The sequence below is a fragment of the Lytechinus pictus genome, chromosome 10 (assembly GCF_037042905.1).
Source record: "Lytechinus pictus isolate F3 Inbred chromosome 10, Lp3.0, whole genome shotgun sequence".
NCBI classification, from domain to species: domain Eukaryota; kingdom Metazoa; phylum Echinodermata; class Echinoidea; order Temnopleuroida; family Toxopneustidae; genus Lytechinus; species Lytechinus pictus.
In genome coordinates this window covers 6,071,199-6,098,681 of record NC_087254.1, presented here as the reverse complement: position 1 = coordinate 6,098,681, position 27,483 = coordinate 6,071,199, and the positions used below count along the sequence as shown (strand labels likewise).

At 35.9% G+C, this 27,483-nt stretch overlaps 1 protein-coding gene across 1 annotated transcript in view; it reads right to left on the bottom strand.

The window, feature by feature from the left end:
- The window catches only part of LOC129269010 (transmembrane protein 94-like), a 47,299-nt gene that overhangs the window by 10,833 nt on the left and 8,983 nt on the right, over positions 1–27,483 (bottom strand). The window contains exons 9-25 of the mRNA XM_064105188.1: positions 26,661–26,774; positions 25,306–25,492; positions 23,356–23,408; positions 22,573–22,638; positions 21,793–21,920; positions 20,991–21,084; positions 18,956–19,073; positions 18,465–18,567; positions 17,400–17,576; positions 15,631–15,756; positions 14,335–14,476; positions 12,899–13,150; positions 11,930–12,619; positions 10,636–10,735; positions 8,897–9,005; positions 7,807–7,999; positions 6,525–6,770 (exon numbers count right to left, since the gene is read on the bottom strand). Coding sequence (XP_063961258.1) covers positions 6,525–6,770; positions 7,807–7,999; positions 8,897–9,005; positions 10,636–10,735; positions 11,930–12,619; positions 12,899–13,150; positions 14,335–14,476; positions 15,631–15,756; positions 17,400–17,576; positions 18,465–18,567; positions 18,956–19,073; positions 20,991–21,084; positions 21,793–21,920; positions 22,573–22,638; positions 23,356–23,408; positions 25,306–25,492; positions 26,661–26,774 — 2,898 coding nt within the window. The remainder of the gene's footprint in view (positions 1–6,524; positions 6,771–7,806; positions 8,000–8,896; positions 9,006–10,635; positions 10,736–11,929; positions 12,620–12,898; positions 13,151–14,334; positions 14,477–15,630; positions 15,757–17,399; positions 17,577–18,464; positions 18,568–18,955; positions 19,074–20,990; positions 21,085–21,792; positions 21,921–22,572; positions 22,639–23,355; positions 23,409–25,305; positions 25,493–26,660; positions 26,775–27,483) is intronic.

Here is a 27,483-nt window from a genome sequence, read left to right as displayed (position 1 = left end):
AAGTGGGTCTTCATACAAGACTAGCATGATTACAACTTGCTGTTTAAATGTCAGAGAATGGTCTTCATACAAGACTAGCATGAATACAACTTGCTGTTTAAATGTCAGAGAATGGTCTTCATACAAGACTAGCATGAATACAACTTGCTGTTTAAGGACGTTCCACAGTTAAAGTGAAATCCATGTCATTTTCACCAAACTTTGCACATAGATACTTTAGAACCTTAATATTCGAAATATGCAAAAATTTATGAGGCGCCGAATGTACCAATATTATATAGAACAATTATTTGTTATATAATCATTATTTATTAAATAATAACTATTATTTATATATAATTTACATTTTATTTGTAAATAACTACTATTATATAAAATATCATTTCTAATTATTTATATATAATTCCAAGTAATACTTCATTATTTGTAAATAATAATAGTTCGACATTCCATTATTTATAAATAATGATTATTTGTTTTTCATTATTTATAAATAATGATTATTTGTTTTTCATTATTTATAAATAATGATTACTTGTTTTTCATTATTTACAAATAATGATTATTTGTTTTTCATTATTTATAAATAATGATTATTTGTTTTTCATTATTTATAAATAATGATTATTTGTTTTTCATTATTTACAAATAATGATTATTTGTTTTTCATTATTTATAAATAATGATTATTTGTTTTTCATTATTTATAAATAATGATTATTTGTTTTTCATTATTTACAAATAATGATTATTTGTTTTTCATTATTTATAAATAATGATTATTTGTTTTTCATTATTTATAAATAATTTGTTGAGTTTTCCATTATTTATAAATAATGATTATTTGTTAAATAATGAAAACGTCTACTTCATTATTTATAAATAATCATTATTTAATGTTCGAGTTTTCCATTATTTATAAATAAAGATTATTTGTTAAATAATGAAATATCTACTTCATTATTTATAAATAATAATTTTGTTTCAATATCCCATTATTTATAAATAATCATTATTTATAAACAATTTTTACAGTTTGCCATTATATACAAATAACCATTATTTATTAAATAATGCCATTATTTATTAAATAATGCCATTATTTATTAAATAATGGAAAACTCGCTATAACATGCAAATGTGGGACCGCCCATGATATGAATATTCATGATGCGATTTCCTTTTTCGTGATTTTTCTTCACAAATTTTTGTCCATTTCCTCTTCATAATGACATTTCTTGAAGCAATTTTCTAGGGATATGGTCTGATTGTAATATTCTTCATTTTCTATATAACTTCGTCTTCGTAGAAATATCAAAAAGTGTAATTTTATACGATTTTTCCTACAGTTCACAATCCCCATAGGCGCGCGTGTACTGTAGGGACAACCGGTGAATCGACGGAGTGCTCTTCATCGAAATACTACGTTGGTTGGTCCCCGGAAGTGGCGGGCGGAATTTAGCCCGAATCCTCGATGGAAGTCGATCAAGTGCATATGAGCTGAGAGAGTGAAATATCAGTGTACTTGTACAGGCCCTTCTACTTTTTATAAATATTTCTTGTTGCTTTTTTTTAAGTTAATTTTTCCTGGTGTAGAGATAAGTTTCAGTTCTAATAATGCACTTCAAATACATTTTGGAGTGTCTGTTTGAGGCGTTTGGGGCGATTTCACCCTGGCCCCAAAATGCTCGCAACGACAATACGGGGGCATGATGACCCCTAAATTTTTAAAAACTTATTTTTTTATTGAAAATTATCACAAAATTCACCAAAAGTGTGCACGAAAGCCTTCGTATTTCACTTTTAAAACTCCAAAAAGTGCCCAAATGACAAGCTTGGTCGCTTCGCTGTGTCGCTTTCAACTTGAGAACGTTTACGCGTCTGCTTCCCCCCCCCCCCCTCCTCCGAAAGAAATTCTGTATACGGCCATGCTCTAAAGAGCCTGGCACATTGATTTATGTATACTTCCATTTTCATTATTTTTATCTCATTATCAACATGGCCTTACACAGAATTTTTTCCAGGGGGGCCGGGGCCGGAGCATGACGCGCGTAAACTTTCTCAAAAAAATCTTGAAAGCGAGACAGCCACGGGACCAAGCCCAAATGACAAGCTTGGTCGCTTCGCTGTCTCGCTTTCAACTTGAGAACGTTTACGCGCGTCTGCCCCCACCCCCCGAAAGAAATTCTGTGAACGGCCATGCTCAAAAGAGCATATATGGCACATTGATTTATATGTACTTTTCATTTTCATTATTTTTATCACATTATCATCATGGCCTTACACAGAATTTTTACCGGGGGGGGGGGGGGGGGGAGCAGCTAGGACGCGCGTAAACTTTCTCATAAAAATCTTGAAAAAGCGAAGCGACCAAGCTTGTCATTTGAGCTTGGTCGCGTCGCTGTCTCGCTTTCAAGATTTTTTTGAGAAACTTTACGCGCGTCCTAGCTGCTCCCCCCCCCCCCCCGGTAAAAATTCTGTGTAAGGCCATGATGATAATGTGATAAAAATAATGAAAATGAAAAGTACATATAAATCAATGTGCCATATGCTCTTTTGAGCATGGCCGTTCACAGAATTTCTTTCGGGGGGTGGGGGCAGACGCGCGTAAACGTTCTCAAGTTGAAAGCGAGACAGCGAAGCGACCAAGCTTGCAATTGTCATTTGGGCTTGGTCCCGTGGCTGTCTCGCTTTCAAGATTTTTTTGAGAAAGTTTACGCGCGTCATGCTCCGGCCCCGGCCCCCCTGGAAAAAATTCTGCGTAAGGCCATGTTGATAATGAGATAAAAATAATGAAAATGGAAGTATACATAAATCAATGTGCCAGGCTCTTTAGAGCATGGCCGTATACAGAATTTCTTTCGGAGGAGGGGGGGGGGGGGGAAGCAGACGCGTAAACGTTCTCAAGTTGAAAGCGAGACAGCGAAGCGACCAAGCTTGTCATTTGGGCACTTTTTGGAGTTTTAAAAGTGAAATACGAAGGCTTTCGTGCACACTTTTGGTGAATTTTGTGATAATTTTCAATAGAAAAATAAGTTTTTAAAAATTTAGGGGTCATCATGCCCCCGTATTGTCGTTGCGAGCATTTTGGGGCCAGGGTGAAATCGCCCCAAACGCCTCAAACAGACACTCCAAAATGTATTTGAAGTGCATTATTAGAACTGAAACTTATCTCTACACCAGGAAAAATTAACTTAAAAAAAAGCAACAAGAAATATTTATAAAAAGTAGAAGGGCCTGTACAAGTACACTGATATTTCACTCTCTCAGCTCATATGCACTTGATCGACTTCCATCGAGGATTCGGGCTAAATTCCGCCCGCCACTTCCGGGGACCAACCAACGTAGTATTTCGATGAAGAGCACTCCGTCGATTCACCGGTTGTCCCTACAGTACACGCGCGCCTATGGGGATTGTGAACTGTAGGAAAAATCGTATAAAATTACACTTTTTGATATTTCTACGAAGACGAAGTTATATAGAAAATGAAGAATATTACAATCAGACCATATCCCTAGAAAATTGCTTCAAGAAATGTCATTATGAAGAGGAAATGGACAAAAATTTGTGAAGAAAAATCACGAAAAAGGAAATCGCATCATGAATATTCATATCATGGGCGGTCCCACATTTGCATGTTATAGCGAGTTTTCCATTATTTAATAAATAATGGCATTATTTAATAAATAATGGCATTATTTAATAAATAATGGCATTATTTAATAAATAATGGTTATTTGTATATAATGGCAAACTGTAAAAATTGTTTATAAATAATGATTATTTATAAATAATGGGATATTGAAACAAAATTATTATTTATAAATAATGAAGTAGATATTTCATTATTTAACAAATAATCTTTATTTATAAATAATGGAAAACTCGAACATTAAATAATGATTATTTATAAATAATGAAGTAGACGTTTTCATTATTTAACAAATAATCATTATTTATAAATAATGGAAAACTCAACAAATTATTTATAAATAATGAAAAACAAATAATCATTATTTATAAATAATGAAAAACAAATAATCATTATTTGTAAATAATGAAAAACAAATAATCATTATTTATAAATAATGAAAAACAAATAATCATTATTTATAAATAATGAAAAACAAATAATCATTATTTATAAATAATGAAAAACAAATAATCATTATTTATAAATAATGAAAAACAAATAATCATTATTTATAAATAATGAAAAACAAATAATCATTATTTATAAATAATGAAAAACAAATAATCATTATTTGTAAATAATGAAAAACAAGTAATCATTATTTATAAATAATGAAAAACAAATAATCATTATTTATAAATAATGAAAAACAAATAATCATTATTTATAAATAATGGAATGTCGAACTATTATTATTTACAAATAATGAAGTATTACTTGGAATTATATATAAATAATTAGAAATGATATTTTATATAATAGTAGTTATTTACAAATAAAATGTAAATTATATATAAATAATAGTTATTATTTAATAAATAATGATTATATAACAAATAATTGTTCTATATAATATTGGTACATTCGGCGCCTCATAAAAATTAACATAGGTCCATGTGCTTGATTTTTTGCTTTAGAACTTCAAAGTTCACCCAAATTGATGTTCTTAAGAATTGCGCATTCAAAAGAATTTGGCATTTTTAGACCGCCCAATATTACTACAATGTGTTTAAACCTGTATTACTCAGTCCAAATACATGAAAAAGTCATCAAATTTCGCAAGAGAGTTAATAATTGTATCGTTAGAATGGAGAATATATTTAAAGTGCTATTTGTTTGCAATTTTAAGTTTAACAGCACTGTCAGTTCTTAAAAATGACGTAAAAGATAACAAAATCCCAATCTAAAAAATGTGAAATTTCAGCAACAAACTACAATAAATGCTGCACTTTATTCAAAATCCATGTCATTTTCACCAAAATTTGTAGAGTTGTAGAGGAAGGTATACCTAAGAGGAACACACATTAAAAAATAGGGGTTCATGTGCTTGTTTTTAAACTATCAGTACTTTTATTAGAGCAAATGTGCTTTTTAAAACACCAAAAATGCGCCGAATGCTTTGTATCTATGTGAAGAAAAATCAAAACCACTCTACCATTTATTCAAACTCGGGGTAATATTCGTGATTCTTGGCAGCACAGCAGAGTAAAGTATTTTGAAATTGTAGAGAATCTTTTTTTGAATGGTCCATGGAATAATTCAATTTTTTAGCTTCATGAAATAACGCATCGGATCTGCAGTTAAAGTGAAGAAGATGAGAAAAATCAGCACATACCCGCAGCTAATTAATCACCTGTTCATCCATTGTGACGTCAGCGCGCAGAGTGTAAACTATGCGCAGATCATAATGCGCACAAACATAACTGTGGAACGTCCTTAAAGGGGAATGAAACCTTTGGAACAAGTAGGCTTGTGTCAAAACAGAAAAATCAAATAATAAGAACAAAGAAAGTTTGAGAAAAATCGGACAAATAATGAGAAGCATTTGAATATTGCAATCATTAATGCTATGAAGATCCTCCCATTGGCAATGCGACAAGGATATGTGATGTCACATGTGAACAACTTTCCCTTTGATGGATTATAAAATACCCCCAAAATGTCTCTTTTTGCTTTTTCTTATGGTGATACAAACTCTTTATCCATGATGTATTCTTTAAAAATCTGTATTACATGCCCTCCTATAGAAAGAACACATTATCTACTGATAGATGTGATAAAAGAGGCAGTTTAAGTGAAATATATACTAAGGTAATGGGGAGAGTTGTTCACAAGTGACATCACACATCTTTGTCACATTGCCGATGTGAGGATCTCCATAGCATAAGTAATTGCAATATTCAAATGCTCATAACTTTCTCATTATTTGTCGGATTTTTCTCAAACTATCGTTGATCTGTTTCTTTGATTTTTCTGTTTTCACACAAGCTATCTTGTTCCAAAGGTTGCATTCTCCTTTAAATTTCAGAGAATGAGAAGCACCTTCTGTACACAAGCCATTGGCACAGACTTTAGGCAAAATATCCAGACTGCTTTCCTCGAGTGAAGGGTTTGCACATGCACTAATAACGGGTAGATAGATGGCACTATATAAATGCCTATTGTTATGGTTTTATTGTTATCATTATAACTCAACACTAAATTATCTCTTAAAATCGAGGCAATGGCCCGTATTTTTAAGTCAGGTTTAACTTAGACCATGGTCCAACTCTGTACTAAAATTATGGGGAGCCAAAATTTCAAAAATTATGTTTATATTGTATATTTCTTATGTTTACTATTTAGTTTCCTTTTGCTTTCACAATGAAGAAAAATACTCCAGTTATTCCCAGACAATTTGGGTGTCATATGAGTTAATAAATTGGATGTGTACTCTTAGGGATTTGTGCCCCAATCGGCTCTCCATAGTTAAACCACAACTTTAAACCAGGGTTTAATTTAAACTCGAGTTCAGAATACGGGCCGATGACTTCAGACAGGTTCACTTACATCAGAATTATGCTCCCTCACATTCTTGCCCGTGGCCTGGGTCATGACCTTTGACTGGGAGTTTGACCCCATCAAGGCCATGGCCAGCAGCGGAATGATGACCGCTGCCAGCCAGAGAACATGGCGGCCGCTGACCGGGGGTGGCAAGAAGAGCAACGTACACAGGAGTTGAATTGCACTTAGGGTCAGGAGACCGAACATGAAAAACGTGAAGCAATTGACCATACCATTGCATACTCCCCGGGCCTAGGAGGAGAAAGCAAACAAAAAAAACAATGTGTTTTTGTATTTACTTGAAAATTTATGAATTTTTTCATATATATTGGGTGATTTCAAGTCCGGTGTTGGTGTTAGAATTTGGATTGCTTCCCCTTGCTCCAAAACCTATTCAGAGTTTGTAAAACTGATCCAGATCACATTACCTCAATAACTAGTGAGTGACTTTTCAGGACCATCTTTCTTTTATGTTTGGTGTTATACTCATGGAAAAATTGACCTAACACCAGCACCAAAAGGTCAACACCTATTAAACTTGAAATCACCCATTGAGGTACCTTCCTTTCTATTCTTGTTTCATTTTCTCTCTTTATTATTTCTAGGTAAATGTTGTATATACATATACTTTCACCAGTTTTCAGGTTTGATAATGTCTTTGTAATCATTCAAGCTCCAAGCTTATGTTGCAAGACTTTTTTGTGTTTTACTAATGACAGATTAAATTCACATGTAATATTTTCTTTATGTAATAAACACTGTTTTCTCATATATTGAATGATGTGAAAAACCATGAAACAATAAATAAAGAATACGTAATGAAATATTCTGTGAGTTTTAGTGGAACAAAGGAGCTAGACAAAAGACGTGAAAGTGATCGTATTAAATCAATTTATTAAACTGTGGAATAGAGGCATTACAGGTCTATGTAGCTCATAAAGATTAAAGCGTAATTAATAGAAAGTGATAGCATTGGGGCATGGAAAAGTGCATCTGACAGACTAGTATACAAATAAAACTTTATGGAAAAGCAAAAGCAGATTTGTGAAAGTTTAAACAAATCAACTCACAAAAAAATCAGAAAGTTTATAACTTCAAAAGCCGTTACTGACCAATGCAGAGACGACCCAGAAACATAATACTTCCAGCATTGACCTTTCATGGACAGAGGCATAGCAAATAATAAATACATAAGTTTCTCAATGACTGCAACATATTGAAAGCTTTGTCTTGAATCAATTTATAATTTTTCACATACATTTTTTTAAATAATATAAAAATTCCTTACCTCTCTGATGAGTGAGATGAGACTAATATTATTCAAGCGATGGAAAGAGAGCGAGCAAGGTAGACTGGTGAGGAGACTGCTGATCTCTAACGGCGTCCTGGGAGGGTGTGACGACGTCCAATTGGGCGGAGCCTTGGGGTGGGCGTGTTCCTTGCTCATGCAGATGTGGGGCGGGAGGGGCTCCATGCCGATGCTGTCCAATCAAACAATACCAATACAAGAGTTTCAGTGAGTATATCCTCACCACCATACTTATTAAATCAGTATTTTCATACCTCAAAGAGGTTAATGAATTTATGTATTCCACAACAGCATCCCTCCCTTGATTTCTTCCTCCCCCTACAGCCACCTTCATATTCAATTCAAAGAAGACTCTTCATTAAAAATATAATAAAACCTGTCTATTAAGGTCACCTAAAGGGAAACAGAAAACATGACCATCCGAGACTGGTGATCTTTACAGACAGGTTAAATAACACACAATTCTTTGAAAGGGACACGATTTTGATCATTTTGGAGACCATTGAAGGCAGGTTATCAGTATAGAAAAGTGCAGACCTGCCAACCTTCTACAACAAAAAAAAGTATTCTTAGAAGGAAAAAAAGAGAGTATTTTTGACCAAAAAAATTTTGTCTCAACAATCGCCAGCCTGTTGTAGTGAGATCGGTGAAAAAACATGTGAAATGACTCTACTCGATAATTCACCATTTTAAACATGTGCTCGTAGGAAAAAATTTACTTGTTACATGTACTTTTCATGCAACAAGCTACTGGCCCGAGAGTAATTTTTACCGGTCTGGGACCGTCGGACCGGCACTAGTGTCGCGCACTGGGTATAATACATACTCCATGATTGGACATTTTTTTAAAAGTAACAAATCATACAATAAAAAGTATTGGCGTATTCATAGCACATAAGAGGAACAAATACTCTAAAAAGGGAATGGTTGGCATGTCTGCAAGTGGTCAATAAGACAGGCTTGACTGTAACAAATTTGCCACCTGGAAAGAAATAGTATTTGCCAGTAAAACCTAGGATGATAATTTCCCTCTGAACTTCTCAAACCCTGGTATATTTGTATACTGTACCTGATATCTGCTTGAGCAAAGATTGGTGCATTGGTAATATTGAGACTGCTCCCAAGACAGCACACCACCTCTCCATTCTCCTGCATGATCTCAACCATCTCACGGGTTGCTATGGTAACAAAGCAACAATCGGCATATAAAACAATCCATGAGATATTTAAACCAAAGCATAGATGAAAAGAAAAATTGCATCTCGTTTTAAACATCAGGCATTAAAAATCACGAAAGGCAATTGTTTTATCTAAAAAATATCAAGAACTTTGGAACTATCAAGATTATATTCAGGTTCAAAGAGCAATAGGGGAGAAAGGCCTGGAATCAGCAATGCTTGAATTAGACCCTGTTCTTTTAAATACAAAGATCTTGTCATTCAACATAAAAATTAAGAATTGCCCTAACCTAAAAATAATTTAGCAACAATGTTGATACAATATATATACCTCAATTTAGAACATGATCTTAACATATCAGATTATCCTTTATTCCAAACAGAAAAAAATGTAATGAAACTGATAAATCACAGTTGAAGGCATAGTGTATATATGCCAGTGAGGAGGTATACGGTAATTCCCACTTATACCCTTAACGATACTATAATCAAACCAGTGTCTGAATTCAAACATCTAGGTGTCGTTTTGAACAATAAGCTGACTTGGCATAACCACGTCAAATTATATCGTAAAGCAAATCGTATGCTAGGCTTTGTTTTTTCGGTTACCAAATCACTAGCACCCCACACAATATTTTCTATTTATAAATCCTTGTAGTCCCGATACTAGAATACGGTCAGCCAGTCTGGCATCTGCATACACAACTTCTGATAAATAAAATTGAATCAATACAGCATCGAGCTACCAGAATTGCACTCAAGCAAAGGCGCCAACAAATGTGCTATGATGACCGACTGCAGCTCTTAAATTGTCAATGTCTACATTCTTGCCGTAAATATTGCCTTATCTCTTATGTTATGAAGTCATTGTTTCGTGTAATTGAATGTACTACTGTTGGGTGTGCCATTTCGGTAAATACTCGCCAACTGATGAGGTGAGGTTCGTCCACCTCCGTGCGCGGACTCAGCGGTTGCATGGTTCGGCAATCAATGCATTTCCCCATTACTGGGATGAGCTCCCCGAGTCCTTGCACACGGGGTGGTCGAGACTTCCTTATCGAGATGGCTTGTAGCGCTTGGGCGTTACCTCCGCCAGCGCCCAATTTAAATGAGTTGTTTAGTGTTTAATCCCTTAGAAGTTAAGTCTTAATAAGTCTTATTTTAAGTACTATTGTACCATTTTGGGTGTGTTCACAATTCCTTTGCCTGTGTCACTTTCATTTCCTTTCCCACCCCTCTCTCTCTCTCTCCCACTCTCTCCTTTCCTTTCTCTTTGTCACCTTCAGCTTTCTTCTCTTTCCCCCATCATTTCCACTAATTTTCAGTTACAAGTAACTAAATTTATTTATATATTTATTAATCGCATGCTACACCCCTTTATAATTACGAGTATTTTATTATTGTTTAGTTATTAACATATATTGTAAATCAACCATTGGAATTGGGACAGGAGGCTTCATGCCACAGTAATTAAGTTAACTTTTTCTGTCCCTGGCGTTCCAATGGTAGATATTTCTTATTTTGTATTGTTTACACTGAAATGTATTTCTGTATATTATTTGCCGAATAAATAATAATAATAATAATAACACAACAAACTTTTCACATTCTTTTTAACGACATAACTTACTCTCTGGAGTGACATCGGTAAAGAGGGGTACGAGGAGGGGTACATTATCAATCCTCTCTATGTGTGGTCTGATGTTTGCTATACCTCGAGGTAATTTAGCCTGGTGAAAGAAAACATAACCAAGTAAACCTCACATTGTTCATTCCAGTGGACAGATTATCAGAAATACTTTTAATACAACAATTGAGAATAATTATTTCAACTGGTTGAATATATTCAACAAGTGGACGCCTCTGGCAGTCTCGCCTGCATTACGGAATTCGATATAGCAGCAGTGCTAACTTTGAAAACAGCTATTGAATAATTATTCACGAAAGAAAACACTCAAATGATAATAAAATACTATGTCCATTGACCCAACATGACCTTTGACCATGATCATGTGACTTAAGACATGTGCAAAACATACTTGATTACCCATATGTCTATACTTCATGAACTATATGTGTACATCCATAAACTTTCTAAGTTATGATGCCAGTTCAACAAATACCCCCAACACTGTCAAAGTTCATTGACCTTAAATGACCTTTGATATTGGTCATGTGACCTGAAATGCGCACAGCATATTCAGGAATACATGGTTACCCTTATGTCCAAGTTTCATGAACTACATCCATAAACTTTTAAAGTTATGATGACAATTCCACAAATACCCCCAACATTATCAAAGTTTGTTGACCCTAAATGACATTTGACCATGATCATGCAACCTGAAACTTGCACAGGATGTTCAGCGATACTTGATTACTCTTATGTCTAAGTTTCATGAACCAGATCCATAAACATTCAAAGTTACGATGGAAATTAAACAAATACCCCTAACATGCCCAAAGTTCATTGACCCTAAATGACCTTTGACCTTGGTCATGTGACCTGAAACTCGGGCAGGATGTTTAGTAATACTTCACTACCCTTATGTGTAAGTTTCATGAACTAGGTCCATATACTTTCTAAGTTATGATGATATTTCAAAAACTTAACCTTGGGTTAAGATTTCGATATTGAATCCCCCAACATGGTCTAAGTTCATATACCCTAAGGGACCTTTGACCTTGGTCATGTGACCTAAAACCTAGGCATAATGTTCAGTAATACTTGATTACCCTTATGTCCAAGTTTCATGAACTAGGTCCATATACTTTCTAATTCATAATGTCATTTCAAAAACTTTACCTTAAGTTAAGATTTGATGTTGACGCCACCATCGGAAAAGCGCGGCCTATAGTCTTGCACTGCTATGCAGGCAAGACAAAAAAAACAAAACATAGTAAACAGAGGCCTCAGCACTTACCCTGTTGGATATATCAAACCCTCCAGCTGTTTCACTCTCCGTGTGATGGCTAAGCGTATCCGTCTCAGCGGCTGAAACATCACTATTAAACGTCTGAGTCTCTGAGATCTGACGATGTCTGTTAGAAAGATCAAACGGCTTGGTTGACGGCTGACTCAGGAGGGCGTCGGTCTCTTTGGTATCTTCTGAGTTGTTGGCGTTGGCTTCCTCTGTTTGAGGAGGAGGAGATGCAGGAATTGATTGAGAGTTTGTTGATGATGGAGATGATAGATTTGATGATGCCACATTCCGATGTCGGTCGCCTAGCAACGCATCCTCCTCCTTCGGTTCTGCCTTTACCACACAAGAAGTGTCTGGAAGAGGATACGATGTTGTCCTACTTTTTTCGAACGATGATGATGAAAGCTTCTGAAGTCCATCTGTTTCATCTTTCTCCTCTTCTTCATCATCATTATCCACATCCTCTGTGTCTGCATCTCTACTACATGGTCTTGATAAGTTAGGAACTTCAGATCCTCTCATAGAAAGTTCAACACTTTCACAAGGTTGGCTTGCATCACTTGTCTGTTGTTTAGCAACAACATCACCCTTTTCTATGTCCTCATCCTCTATCAAGCTCTCCATGTCAACCACGACAACGGCTTCCACGGGGTCGAAGCGAACCCGTTGGGCTTCCACTTCAATTTGGACCTAAGAATGAAAGAGATGACATGGGAAAATAAAATCATACTCGTCATCAACATCATAATCACTGTCATCACCATGATCACTGTCATCATCATCATCATCATCATCATTCACTGTCATCATAATCTTCATCATCATCATCATCATCACCATCATCATCATCATCATCTTCTTCTTCATCATCATCTTCGTCATCATCATCTTCATCATCATTGTCTTCATCATCATTGTCATCATCATCTTCATCGTTGCCATCATCCAACCCCCTGGTTATACACCCACCTGTTCCTCGTCAGCTGTGTGAGGAGAGGTCTCTGTCCCGTCTGACTTGGGTTCCCCGGTATCACTGTGTCTATTACTCATCTCGCCATCGGTGATGGTGTTATCATGTCCACTGCTGCTATGACTGGAGAACTGCCGGGATACGTCCCCGGTGTGAGGGAGGTGAGAGGAGCTGGAGGACGAGGAGTCCTGGTCCAGGAGAGATATGTGGCAGTTCCATCCAGCCTCAAGACCAAGTTTCTCAGAGAAAACCTGGAAGAAAATCAATGAAAATGAGCTTAACACAGTGCTATCAAGTCCACTGCTGCTGTGAATGGAGAAATGCCGGGATACGGCCATCATCATGGGGGAGGTGAGAGGAGCTGGAGGACGAAGAGTCCTGGTCCAGGAAAAAGATGTCATATTCCATCAGTAAATTGCCAATTCATCTATTGCCAACTCGTCCACTCATCACATGGTCTACCTTCATTAAGTCTAATGTAATTCCGTCCAGCAACATTTCGTCTAACAACCATTTAGTCCAATAACCATTTGGTCCAGTCATCACTTTGTCTAATCACCAGTTCGTCTCATAACCAGTTGGTGTAATACCCATTTTCTTTTCATTCATTTCGCCCGATTAACACTTAGTCCAATTAAACCAAATTGTATACAGACTAAATGGCTATTATACCAAGTGATTGTTGGATGAAATGGTTGATTGATTTATTGAATCCATTTAGTTCATTTCGATAAAAAGATATTTACAAAGTATAACATACACGATTATCACATAATATGCCAATATACAAATACATGAAAATATGAAATGAAATAAGAGAACTTACAGAGAGGCCTTTAAGGCTTTGTGGGTAAAAGTTGCCTCAAATACATGTACTACATTCTACATTGCATTACAGGCATATCAGAATTTTCAATTTGTTATACCCCCCCCTTTAAAAAACATATCGGAATAGTCTTACATGGGTATATCATGTACATCACACGCACACCATAACACACAAAACACACTCACCCCACATGACACATCCATCAGCTATCAGAGGAATTAGATGCCAAGGTAAAGTTAGGTATATATATTAATGTAAATTGATAAATGGTAAACATTGTAACAATACTCAAATGTGAAGAGATAAAATATATTTTTTCGATGCCCTCTTAACCTGTAATAACGTTTTACATTCGATAACATTACTTGGGAGGGAATTCCATATAATAGGTAAACTATGATGCACTGACTTCTGAGACAGTGTATTCTGAACTTTCTAACTTATTCTGACCAGGTGGATAGTGGACATGCCAATGGCTTTAGATAGATGCAATTTTTTTTTAATGTTCAACTGACAGCTATGCAGTCTTTGGCATGGGTTCAAACTAAATTTTGGACTGTTGCAATATAGTAGTGAAATTACAAATGATTCCATAAATATATTTACCCTGCTCCGAAGTTCTTGGTCTCTAGAGAAGTGGACGAATCGTATACACGCATTGTCCAGCTGCTCGATGAGTGCCACAATGTCTGCTTTTGCTTGGTAATTACTCGTTACCATGCCGATGAAGATCTGACCACACTGAGATCTAGATAAATGAGAGTCAGAGAAAAGTTATCATTACACTTCCATGGTTAATGATGGAGGCAAGTCTATGAAGACTAGTAAAGTTTCAGAGACAGAGAATAAAGTAAATAGCCTATAAGACGACATTTGGTGTTATGGGCATAAGGAATTATAAGAATATTTTGTTTTGGTTATATCTATACTGGACCAGGGGGCTATTATTATCGTGCATATGAAATACTATCATCATCATCAACAACATCACTCTCCACCCAGGTGCTAAATATATACCCAGTAGAATGTAAAAGCCAATTGAGTCTTGGAACTCTTGATGGAATTCTCCCCAGGGAGTAGAGGAAGTGCGCACATTGTATGCAGGCATGTCAGAATCTGTTGACCGGGGTAATAAAATATCTGTAACCCGCTTAGAGACCACATTCCAATTTATAAAGCGCTATATAAAAGCAAAATATTATCATCATCATCAACATCATCATCATTATCATCATCATCATCAGCATCGACATCAACATCATCATCATCATCATTCATCATCATTATCATCATCATCATCATCTTCAACATCAACATCATCTCATCAATGTCATCATCATCATCATCATCACCATCATCATCATTACCACCATCGTCATCATCATCATCAGCAGCAGCATCATCATCATCATCATCATCATCATCATCATCATCATCACCATCATCATCATCATCATCATCATCATCATCATCATCATCATCATCATCATCATCATCATCATCATCATCATCATCATCATCATCATCATCATCACCACCATCATCATCATCATCATCAACATCACTCTCCATCCAGGTGCTAAATAGATACCCAGTAGAAAGTAAAAGCCAATGTAGTATGATTAGCCATTGAGTCTTGGAACTCTTGTTGGAATGCTCCCCAGGGAGTGGAGGAAATGCATACACTGTATGCGGGCATGTCAGAATCCGTTGACCGGGGTAATAATATATCTGTAACCCACTTAGAGACCACATTCCAATTTATAAAGCACTATATAAAAGCAAAATATTATCATCATCATCATCATCAACATCATCATCATCATCATCATCATCAACATCATCATCATCATCAACAACATCATCATCATCAGCAACATCATCATCATCATTATCACTTACTTGTAGCATTCTTCAGCATTTGTAATCTTGCCATGTTTGTTCATAGTAGAGTCAAGACTATGGTACTTTCTGGTGCGATGGATATCTGTATTAGGGTCTCGACTGCTCTCCATATCCCAAGACGATCTAAACAAATTTCAGAGTCAGAAATAAATATCATTTCTCAGGGCCTATTTTTCACATAGAGGAGATTACTTAAATGGAGGGGGGGGCATTTGTTTCATTTCAAGGACCTTTTTTTGGTGCAACAAACAATTATGCACATATTATTTTGCAATATGTAGAATACTTATTTTCTAAATATTCTTGAATATGTTTTTGAGGCAGATTTTAGGGCAAATCCTAGAAAGACAGTCGCCCAAAGTGTGTTTGTCTTAAGAAATTCTAGGGGTGATTTGGGCTGTGATGTGGATGAATTCATCATGCGTCCTTATGTATTTCCTACACTGCTGAAGTCATAACTCGAGTAAATCTAAACATTCTTTGAAGTACAATCATTATTTGGACTATTTCATAATTTACCGGACCCCCTTCATGTTAGACCTTCCTGAAATGTATTGCATCCCCTTTGTGCTTCATATGAAAACACATCTCCGATATTGACATATAATATCAATCACATGCTTCAAATTTGTATAAGTTTTATGAATATCAATGCACTTGTGTCAAACACTAAATAACTGTAATATGTACAATAGGAATCTTTTACATGTTTAGGTCCTTTTACTAGTAAATGAAATTAAATGAAATAAAATACAACACAATTATTTGAAGGAGCGGAAATAGGTACAAAAGTAAAGGGAGGGGGGGGGGCTTTACAAGTGTGACATCACAGATCTTGGTCACATTGCTAATGAGGAGAATCAACATAGCATTTAATAGTAATCTCAATTTTCTAATGCTCATAACTTTCTTGTTACTCAATCAATTTTTCTCACACTTTGAATGATCAGTTTCTTTGATTTTTTTCTCTTTTAGGCTTTTCTAACAATGTTTTTTTCACATTCGCTTATGTACTATGACTTTTCCTTTTCTCACAGGCCAAATTTTCTGCCTAACACCGACTACGAAAATGCTTTGCTTTTCTCACACAAATTCAGTAATCCTGGACTAGTGGTAGCCCACTTTGCAAAAACGCTTTGAGAAAAGTAAAGTGGGCTAAGCTAAACCCCGCACTATACGTGGAGCTAACTGGCCCTTGACCCCCACCAATATTATGGGATCAGACCTGCCAACCTCTGGGAATGAAAATTTGTATTCTGTGATAAAAAAAGTGTATTTTCCCCAAAAAAGTGTATTTCATAATAAAATGCGTGGTGCACTCGCTCATAGCGGCGCTCAAGCTGCATGCAAGCTAAAATGCGCACTGCTCTTGCAGATGAAAAAAAAAACATTTAAACATGTGTATCTCAACCTGGTTTTAACAAAATGATTGAAAAAAAAAACAAATTACCTGAAATTACATTGAATTAATAACCATATTTGTGTAAGTTTTATGAAATAGAGACATATAGAGATAATTTTTCTAAATATATTACGATTTAAAAAAAAAAATCATAATAATAATTTTTTAAATATTTTTTTTACAAAAACATATTTTTTAAAGAAACGTACTGCCGTATTTTGATTGCAAAAATGTACTAGATATGCCAAAAACGTACTGGTTGGCAGGTCTGTGGGATGAAGGAAAATTTTCCTTGTGTGAAAAACACATCTTCTATGAAATCTAACTGGTTAGAACGGTTTCATTCTCCTTTACTAACTCTTACCTGGCTAATCCTGGTATCTCATTCATATAATGATCATCTGTATGTTTATGATTGGCTGGAAGCTCGATGTAATAATCACCAAGACGATTATCAATGGTCTCTGCCATGGGTTGATAGGCAAATGCAGTGCAATAGGATGATAGGGTGGCTCGCTGATAAAAATCTAGAATTTTCTTCCTGTAAGCATAACAATATATAAAATAATCTTTTTATAAGATGAAAGAAGTATTTTTCATACTTGATTCTGAAATTGAAAAGAATCAAAATGTTTTTGAGATATCACATCTGCTAATTGACTAGCTTTTCAGTTTGAAGAAGATGTAAACCCATATTCTGAAGTCGGGTTTAAAGATAAATGCCATTTGTGGCAACGATCTCAAAATGAGTTCGAACAGAATCATTTAGAATGACCAGCCAAGTGTTTGTATGTATACATTTTTTTTTAATGTGCCAAAGGGCTCTGGGAAAAACTGTGTAATTGCTGAGAAATGAGCAAAATAAGCATAGAATTCCATAAAACGTTGAGTATTATTCCAAGTAATATTATTACACTGTCCCACATATGCTTTTTGTGTCAGTGATCATCAGAATTATTGGTATTCAAGATTTCACAAAGATAAGCTTATTTCAATGTACCAGATCTAGACCCATGATAATATGGTGGCAATTAACCATGAATTTTAAAGACTTTCTCATGAAATAATTGTTTGCTGCAACTACTTTCTTTTTGGGCAATGGTCTAGCTCTGTGCTAAAATTATGGGAAGCCAAAAATGTCAAAATCTTGTTTACAATGTATGTTTCTTTACGTTGACTGTGATACTTCATCATGCTATAAAGGCAAAGAAAACTACCTTAGTTATCCCAAACAGTTTTAAATGTTCTGAGTTACGGATGAGCTAATATAATCAAACCTGTACTGTTTGGGTCACAGTTGGCTTACCATAATTAAATCACAACTGTAGACCAGAGTTTAAATCAAACAAAAGTTAAGAATATGAGCTTATATCTTTTAGAGCTGAATATTGTAGGGGAGGCTATACATGGTTTGGGAAATAACCATTACCTTTCATTTTCTGTCAAGGTGTACAGGTCAGAGCCATCCCAGAATTCCGAGCACAGGTCAAGGAGGAGGCTAGCACTTCCTTGGGTCAAAAGCTGCTGATAATCTGTGAAACAGAGAGAGCGAGACATGATCACAACCAACGCACTGGAAGGATGTTTGAATCTTTCTCAGTGTTAGAAACAACAAAGAACACCCCCAAAAAAATGCTAAACCATTCTTACAACAGATTGTCATACGCTATATAAATCTTTACCAATTTTTTTTTGCAACTTGACTCTGACTTTGAAATTTCAAACTCTTCTTGCTCGTCAAAGCGTTAACCTTACGTATGATATTGGTATCCATATAAAGCAGAAAACATAAACTTTCTAATGATGTTAAGTAAAATATCACAAACCATTTGTTTCTGTTGGAAAAAAAAGACAGAGAACAATGGTTTCCTTGTTTTATGGGACACTCTGTATAGGAGACGTTATTTCGTTGTTACGTACCTGTAGATGGTTGTTCAACAAGGACAGACAATGTGTGTGGAGCTGGGATGCGCTTCTTGATGAAAGATCGTGACCTGGCAAATCTCCTGCCTCCTACATCATTCTCATCACCATCACTCTGTGTGGTAAATAAAAAATGGTGACTAATATGACAATTTTGTTTTGTCTAATCCTCCCCCTTTTCTTCTTTATTTCTTCCTCTGCCTTTTCCTCCTTCTTCTCCCTACCTTTCTTCCTCCTACTCCTTCTCCTCCTCCTTTTCTTCCTCCTCCTCCTTCTCTTCTTCCTCCTCCTCCTCGTTCTTCTTCTTCTTTTTCTTCTTAGTTCTTCTTCTGCTTCTTCCTTGCAGAAGGACATGTGGTCATCTGGCTCCAGTTTTATGTGAGTTTTTGTAGTGTTTTAGACAGTATATATAAAGTTTCTATATACACATTATAATTATTCACATTTTCGGTTATCAATCCAAGTCCACCTTAAACGTGTTTTATATGTGATTTTCTGTTATTGCTGCTGATTCTTTTTGTATGGTGTCTTGCCATCATGGTCAGTGTAACGGCTTACCGGGACCCGCCGGGGCCAAGTATGGTTCAGACTCCTGGAGTAGCTCCTGTGGCTTCTGAGCCGTTTAATAGAGTGAATAGGAATAATGGAATTTCTCTCTACGCCGAGAATGAAATTCAAATTAGGGATCATGTAAAGGCTTTTGCGGAAACAACACCTGCTCAGAGCTTTATCTCTGCGTCCCGCATCAGCAACCAATGAATTGCAATCTATTTAAAATCAAGGGAGGCTGTATGTCGTGAGTGCTGTGGGCAATGGTTTTACTTTCAGGGGAGCATTCATCTTGGTTTCCCCTCTTGTACTACCCACGACGAGAATCACTTTGTCAAATGTTTATACTGATATTCCGAATACATTACTAGTTACACATTTAAGTTCAATCTGTAAAGTTGTTTCACAAATTTGCCCCATACCGATTGGTTAAAAAGACAAAGAATTTGCACGCATCATGTCTTTCTCGTAGACAAGTTCAAGTCACTCCTCCTGATTTTACTTATTTCATTCACAATAGAATTAGCTGCCGTGTTTTCATTTCCACGGAGGCAGCTCGCTGCTTTGTATGCGGGAAGGCGGGTCATCTGAGCACAAATTGCAAAAAGGCAGTTAACAATGTATCCACGGAACCCACCCCCTTGTTGGCACACAGTAAGCACAATAAAGGTAAATCTGACGATTGAGAGACATCCTCCAAAAGTTTCTAAACCCACAACCGAACCCCCACATAGGGACCAAGTTTCAAATGCAAGTCTTCGTGGTGCCGACCGTGGGTCTGAGCCCACCTCTCCGCGCCAGACCAGTGCCGTGAATACCGTGAGAAAAAAATCCCCCTCTCAAGGCACTCAAGTTATTTGGGAAGAATGCCCCCTTGAAGAAACTTCCCTATCTCAACCCCCACAGGTAGCCCCATTTGGGACTCACCACCAGCCCCATTGAGACTTTTCTCAGACGTTGTTGCAAAAAGGAAGCAATCTCCCGATATCACTCCTTCGGAAAACACTTCAATGCTTGTAACTAGTGTTGTTATATTATGCTTACTTTGTTTTTAAAAATGCTTGCTGGTTTACATGTTATGTCTATATTAATAATTGAAATGCAATCACTGTAAGTGTTAAGTGCATCAATTGATTACATCTTTTTTATTTGTCAAATTTTGATTTTACATAAAGTTTTTACTTTGAAAAGTAAAAAAAGTAAAAAATTTCTTCTTCTTCTTCTGCTGACTCTTCATATCCTTCTTTCTCTTCTTTCCTTCCTCTTCTCTCATTCTCCCTCTTTTCGTTCTCCACCAATATCATCACCACAACCACCATCGCAATAATAATTTACCTTCTAATGGCACTATCACCATGACTATCGTTGCCATTAAGAATAATCAATTGTCACCATCGTTATCATCGTCACTATCCACAAATCACACTATCACTCCATTATTATCAGCAAAGATGCTATCAAGTTTAAGCCAATAAGAGCTTACTGGTAATTTGTAAAGTGCCAACTTCTGTTTCAGTTCAAAGGCCTCGGTTGCTTGGTCAGTGAAACCCAGCACCAGAGCTATTTGACAGAGACACCTGCACAAGAGTGAGAGAACATGGTTAATAATATGGAGAAAAGTGGAATAAGTTAGATGGGAGGGTAAGAGAAAGAGATAGAGAAAGGGAGAGACAGAGAATAGACATAGACAGAGACAGTCACAAAATGAGAAAGAAAGGGAGGGAGGGAGGGAGGGAGGGAGGACGGACGGAAGGAAGGAAGGAAGGAAGGAAGAAAGAAATAAAAAGAGAGCAAGAAAGAAAGAAAGAAAGAGAGCAAGAAAGAAAGAAAGAAAGAGAGAAAGAAAGAAAGAAAGCAAGAAAGAAAGCAAGAAAGCAAGAAAGAAAGAGAGCAAGAAAGAAAGAAAGAAAGAAAGAAAGAACGAACGAACGAACGAAAGAAAGAATGAAAGAAAGAAAAAAAGGAAGAAAGAAAGAAAGAAAAAGAAAGGAGGTCTGAACTGGAAGCGAGAGGAATTTGGAGAGGGAGAGACAGGGAGGAAGAAATAAAGAGAGAAGGAGAGAGATTGGGAAAGAAGGAAAGAGAAGGAGAAGAGAAATTGAAATGGAAATGAGACACAAAAAGAGAGCAGAGAGGCATACATGTATCTAATGATGAGAATGAATACAAACTAATAGCACTGTCAGATAACCTGACAGTATTATCACCAAAAAAAATACATCAATGTTAAAAAAAAAAGCAAAATGCCAATCTAACTTCACAAACAAATAAGTCGTAATAATTACCTTCTTTGTGAGACATGCATATAGTGTTTGCTCTCTTCATTGTTGACGCTCGATGAGACATGATCCATGAAAGAGCAGTACGTCTCGACTGTGTTAGAATTACAGGTATTCATCAGTATAGTCAGACCCTTCGTAACAAGAGAAATGAAAGATAAAAATAGACAGGGGTTTAAAGCTTTTTAAAAGAAAGAAATCATTGTAAATATCAACTAAACGGGGCAATTATACAAGACAGGTCAAGATTAGTCTTTATCTTTTAATAGTGGCAAAGTGTTAGTAATCAACCTATTGATTGTGGGCGTCTTCGACAAGACAAGAAACACTTTTCAGAGCTGTCAACATGAACGAGATCATTTCAGAATTTTAAAAGCAGAAAATCAGTATATTGGTGAGGAAATCAGTATTTTCAAAGATATACCATAGGACAATACATAAAACTGAGATCTAAGAAATCGGTATTTTGCATGAAACCATCAGTTTTCTTCTAATTTTTCAGTACGAATTACTGAAATCAGGACTACTTGGCAGCTGTGGCTTTTGAGTGAAATTTTAAAAGCTATGTCAATTTCAACATGGACTAATTCCTCTTTTTGTAATTCATCCCAAATGTTTTTATTGCATTTCATCTAAACCAGTTCACCTAATAATCATTTAGTTTCATTGCCACTTAACCATAACCACTCTTGTTCATTTCTAGTAAGGATACTGCTATGTCATCTAATGAAGAGAAGAAAGGGATGTAGCACAGAGAAAGGATAACAGACAACTCAATTTTCTTACCATTGGTTTTAATGAGCTGATGTGTCTATCCCAGTTTGTTTCATCAAACTCAACACCATGCACACCCTGTGAAGAAATAAAAGACATGTATACATAACCAGAGTAACTAAGAAAACAAATGAAGACAATATTGCTTAAAGATGAATGCAGGTGAAGATTTAATAAAGAACATTCCGGTACTTATTTTTTGAGCCCACTGGCCACAATTTGCTACATTGCACTACAGTTTTCAATAAAAGACATGTACACATAACCAAAGTAACTAGGAAAACAAATAAAGACAATATTGCTTAAAGATAAAGGCAGGCAAAACATTAATAAAACTTTTTGAGCCCAATAGCCAAAATTTGATACATTGCATTACAGTTTTCTTTGAACCCCTTGGAAACTTTATGGGATATTTTTCAGTTTTTTAGGGCTCCTGGGGCATTTTGGGAGCAAATTAGCCTTGAGTCCTTGAATAATTATTTCCATGGATACATGCCAGTTGTGGTAACGATCTCAAAATTAGTTTGTACAAAATCCAATAATATGACCATTGATGAGTTTGTATGCATGAACAAATTTATGTCTCAAATGATTCTGGCAAAAAACATGTAATTGCTGAGAAATTGTCAAAATATAGAATAGTATTCTAGCCAAATGTTGGGTCTTTTTACAAGAAATAATACTACACTGTCCCCACATGTGTTTATCCATAATCCATATTGCGAATCAAAGTTTGATTTTTAGTCACGCTTAAATGTTTGTGAAACACATCCCAGGTTTGGTCATTGGACTTACCGATGGATCTTGAGAGAGGGTAAGCACTTCAGCATGGTGTTCAGGAAAGTGATCTGTCAAACACAGAAAAGTGGTTGATATTTGATTTAACCAATTAACTACTGAATTCTGAAATTCCCATAGGCCTTGTACAGGGATCACCCAGTTCCAGTAGGCAATGGGTTAACCTGTTGAATACTTAATTCTGTGATTCCCATAGACTTTGTACAGGGATCACCAGGTTCCAGTAGGCAATGGGTTAACCCGTTGACTACTAAATTCTGTGATTCCCATAGGATTTGTACATGGGTCACCTGGTTCCAGTATGCAATGGGTTAACCTGTTGACTACTTAATTCTGTGATTCCCATATGCTTTGTACATGGGTCACCTGGTTCCAGTATGCAATGGGTTAACCTGTTGACTACTTAATTCTGTGATTCCCATAGGCTTTGTACATGGGTCACCTGGTTCCAGTATGCAATGGGTTAACCTGTTGACTACTTAATTCTGTGATTCCCATATGCTTTGTACATGGGTCACCTGGTTCCAGTATGCAATGGGTTAACCTGTTGACTACTTAATTCTGTGATTCCCATATGCTTTGTACATGGGTCACCTGGTTCCAGTATGCAATGGGTTAACCTGTTGACTACTTAATTCTGTGATTCCCATAGGCTTTGTACATGGGTCACCTGGTTCCAGTATGCAATGGGTTAACCTGTTGACTACTTAATTCTGTGATTCCCATAGGCTTTGTACATGGGTCACCTGGTTCCAGTATGCAATGGGTTAACCTGTTGACTACTTAATTCTGTGATTCCCATATGCTTTGTACATGGGTCACCTGGTTCCAGTATGCAATGGGTTAACCTGTTGACTACTTAATTCTGTGATTCCCATATGCTTTGTACATGGGTCACCTGGTTCCAGTATGCAATCGGTTAACCTGTTGACTACTTAATTCTGTGATTCCCATATGCTTTGTACATGGGTCACCTGGTTCCAGTATGCAATGGGTTAACCTGTTGACTACTTAATTCTGTGATTCCCATAGGCTTTGTACATGGGTCACCTGGTTCCAGTATGCAATGGGTTAACCTGTTGACTACTTAATTCTGTGATTCCCATTGGCTTTGTACATGGGTCACCTGGTTCCAGTATGCAATGGGTTAACCTGTTGACTACTTAATTCTGTGATTCCCATAGGCTTTGTACATGGGTCACCTGGTTCCAGTATGCAATGGGTTAACCTGTTGACTACTTAATTCTGTGATTCCCATATGCTTTGTACATGGGTCACCTGGTTCCAGTATGCAATGGGTTAACCTGTTGACTACTTAATTCTGTGATTCCCATATGCTTTGTACATGGGTCACCTGGTTCCAGTATGCAATGGGTTAACCTGTTGACTACTTAATTCTGTGATTCCCATATGCTTTGTACATGGGTCACCTGGTTCCAGTATGCAATGGGTTAACCTGTTGACTACTTAATTCTGTGATTCCCATATGCTTTGTACATGGGTCACCTGGTTCCAGTATGCAATGGGTTAACCTGTTGACTACTTAATTCTGTGATTCCCATATGCTTTGTACATGGGTCACCTGGTTCCAGTATGCAATCGGTTAACCAGTTGACTACTGGATGCTGTGATCCCCATAGGTTCTATACAGGAAACAAATGGTTCCAGGAGGCAATGGGTTAATTGAGGTAAACACAAATCACACTAAACAGTCAATCTAGCATCTCCAATGGAGATTATTGTTATGTTTTCATGGAGAATTCGACACCATTCAGAAATAAATCACCCTGAGTAGAGCAAGATGTATGACCTGGGCTCCTTAATACAAAGCATAACGATTGATCGCATGTTTGATTTTTACAATAAATAAACCCCCTAAAACGCTATAGCAACTCTAAATTTATACAAAATAAATCCTGAGCATATGTCGTGTGACTGATATCATACCTTCATTCAGCAGCTTGGATTTTTGTCTTTTCTTCCCTTTCTCTGCTCGGTCTTCGGCACCGAACACCGAGTCCTCACTGCAAACACTGTCTGAATCATCATCGGATAGACTACTCATGAAGAACACCTTCTCGGGGTTGGGGTCAGGGGTCGAGAGTATCCCTCTCTTGTCAACGCAGCACAGTGACTGAGTGTGCAAGAAAACCATATCAAAGGAGTACCAGTATAAATAATTTAAAAAACAACATTTATAAAGCGCTTGATACACATCGTTTCTAGGCGCAGGATACATCTATAGATTTTTACCATTTCCAGTAAAAGATTCAAAACTGACTAACATTGTTCAAGAACACTGGATGAATCATAATATCCATGGATTCATTAAAAAAAATGAGTATAAAAACATATATAACGCATCTATTTGAACCAGGGTTTAATGATTAAAGGACAAGTCCACCTCAACAAAAAGTTGATTTGAAAAAAAAGAGAAAAACGCAGCAAGCATAACACTGAAAATCAGATGTAAAATAAGAAAGTTATGACACTTTTAAGTTTCGCTTAATTTCACAAAACAGTTACATTCACATCCTGGTCAGTATGCAAATAAGCGGACTGATGACATCACTCACTCACTATTTCTTTTGAATTTTATTATATGAAATATAAAATATTATAATTTTCTCCCTGTTTTCCTGTGTAACAAAGTTTTATTCCTCCCTAAACATGTGGTATTGCCATTGTTATAACATTTTATGGTTCAGTCAAGTTGGCCCTTATTGTCAAATCTGTAAAAATTGAAATATTGTATAATGCAAACAAAAAACAAAAAAAAAGAAATAGTGAGTGGGTGACATCATCGACTCTCTCATTTGCATGTCACTGAGTTGTGCATATAACTGTTTTGTGAAAAATAAGCGAAACTTTAAATTGTCGTAACTTTCTTATTTTTACATCTGATTTTGATGAAATTTTCAGCGATTTGATTTTCTCTATTGATTAAAATCAACATTTTTCTGGGGTGGACTTGACCTTTAAAGTCTGGTCTCAAGTTGTGATTGAACTATGGATAGCCAATTGTGACACAAATCTAATGTAAGACATGTATTAATGCCTATTGTAAGAATTACAGCAAATTGTGGAGATGTGACTTCAATAATTAACAGTGTAACAAGTACAAATACTGGTATTTGTTTAAATGAACCAAACACCATTAGAAAACAGAAAAGAAATAAGAGAATCCGACCAGTTTCCTATTCAGATATCATTACCACAACAAAGGGAAACATTTGAGAACAAAATAGAAAAAAGAATAATTGTCACAGTTAAACAAATTATGCAGCTGATAGTATACTCACAGTAACTGATCCTAATCCCTGAAGCAAATTGCCCGTTCTTGGTAGATGAGCCGAGGTACCCAGAAAGCTGGATTTGAAACTCCACCATACTGGTAACCATGGCAAATTTTCATCCTACATGTACAAGATAACAAAACATATTGTTCTAATATTTCTCTACAATGAGACAGATGTTCAAATAATTGTTGGGCTTGTTCATACTTTATGAAATTACCATATCAAAATTTGAAACAAGAAAATGATAACAACACAGTTCTCGTAAAGCCCATCAAATTATGATATAACATCCTTATGCGCTTCCAAAGGACTTGGACTTAAAAAATAGCATATATGCTATATTTCAAGTATATTTTCAAAAAGTTTGATATTTTGCTAAGGAAATAAAGAAATGGGTATTGATTTCAGGCTCAGTCCACTTTCATGAAAGACGATGAAGAAGAAATTCATAAAATTATCACATTAAAAGCATTTCGAAATAAGAACAAATAAACAACCTGCTGAACAATTATTTTGACTATGATGTACAATATGTTGTTTTACAATATGTTTATGTTTTCATACATATATCAAAATGTACAACACTCACTGACAAATTGTATTTGTTGGAGATGGAAATGAATGAAATGAAATTAAAAAAATCAAACAATTTGAACTTCAAAGACACCTTAGACTGTCTTTACCATCCTCAGTCTGAATGGTCAGATATTCCTGGCATTGACTTGGATGAGGGAGTGTTGCAAGAAACTTTTTTTTTCTGTTGCCAATTGACATTTTATCAATTTCAACTATTAAAAATAAATTTTCATTTTCATTTTCATTGCAA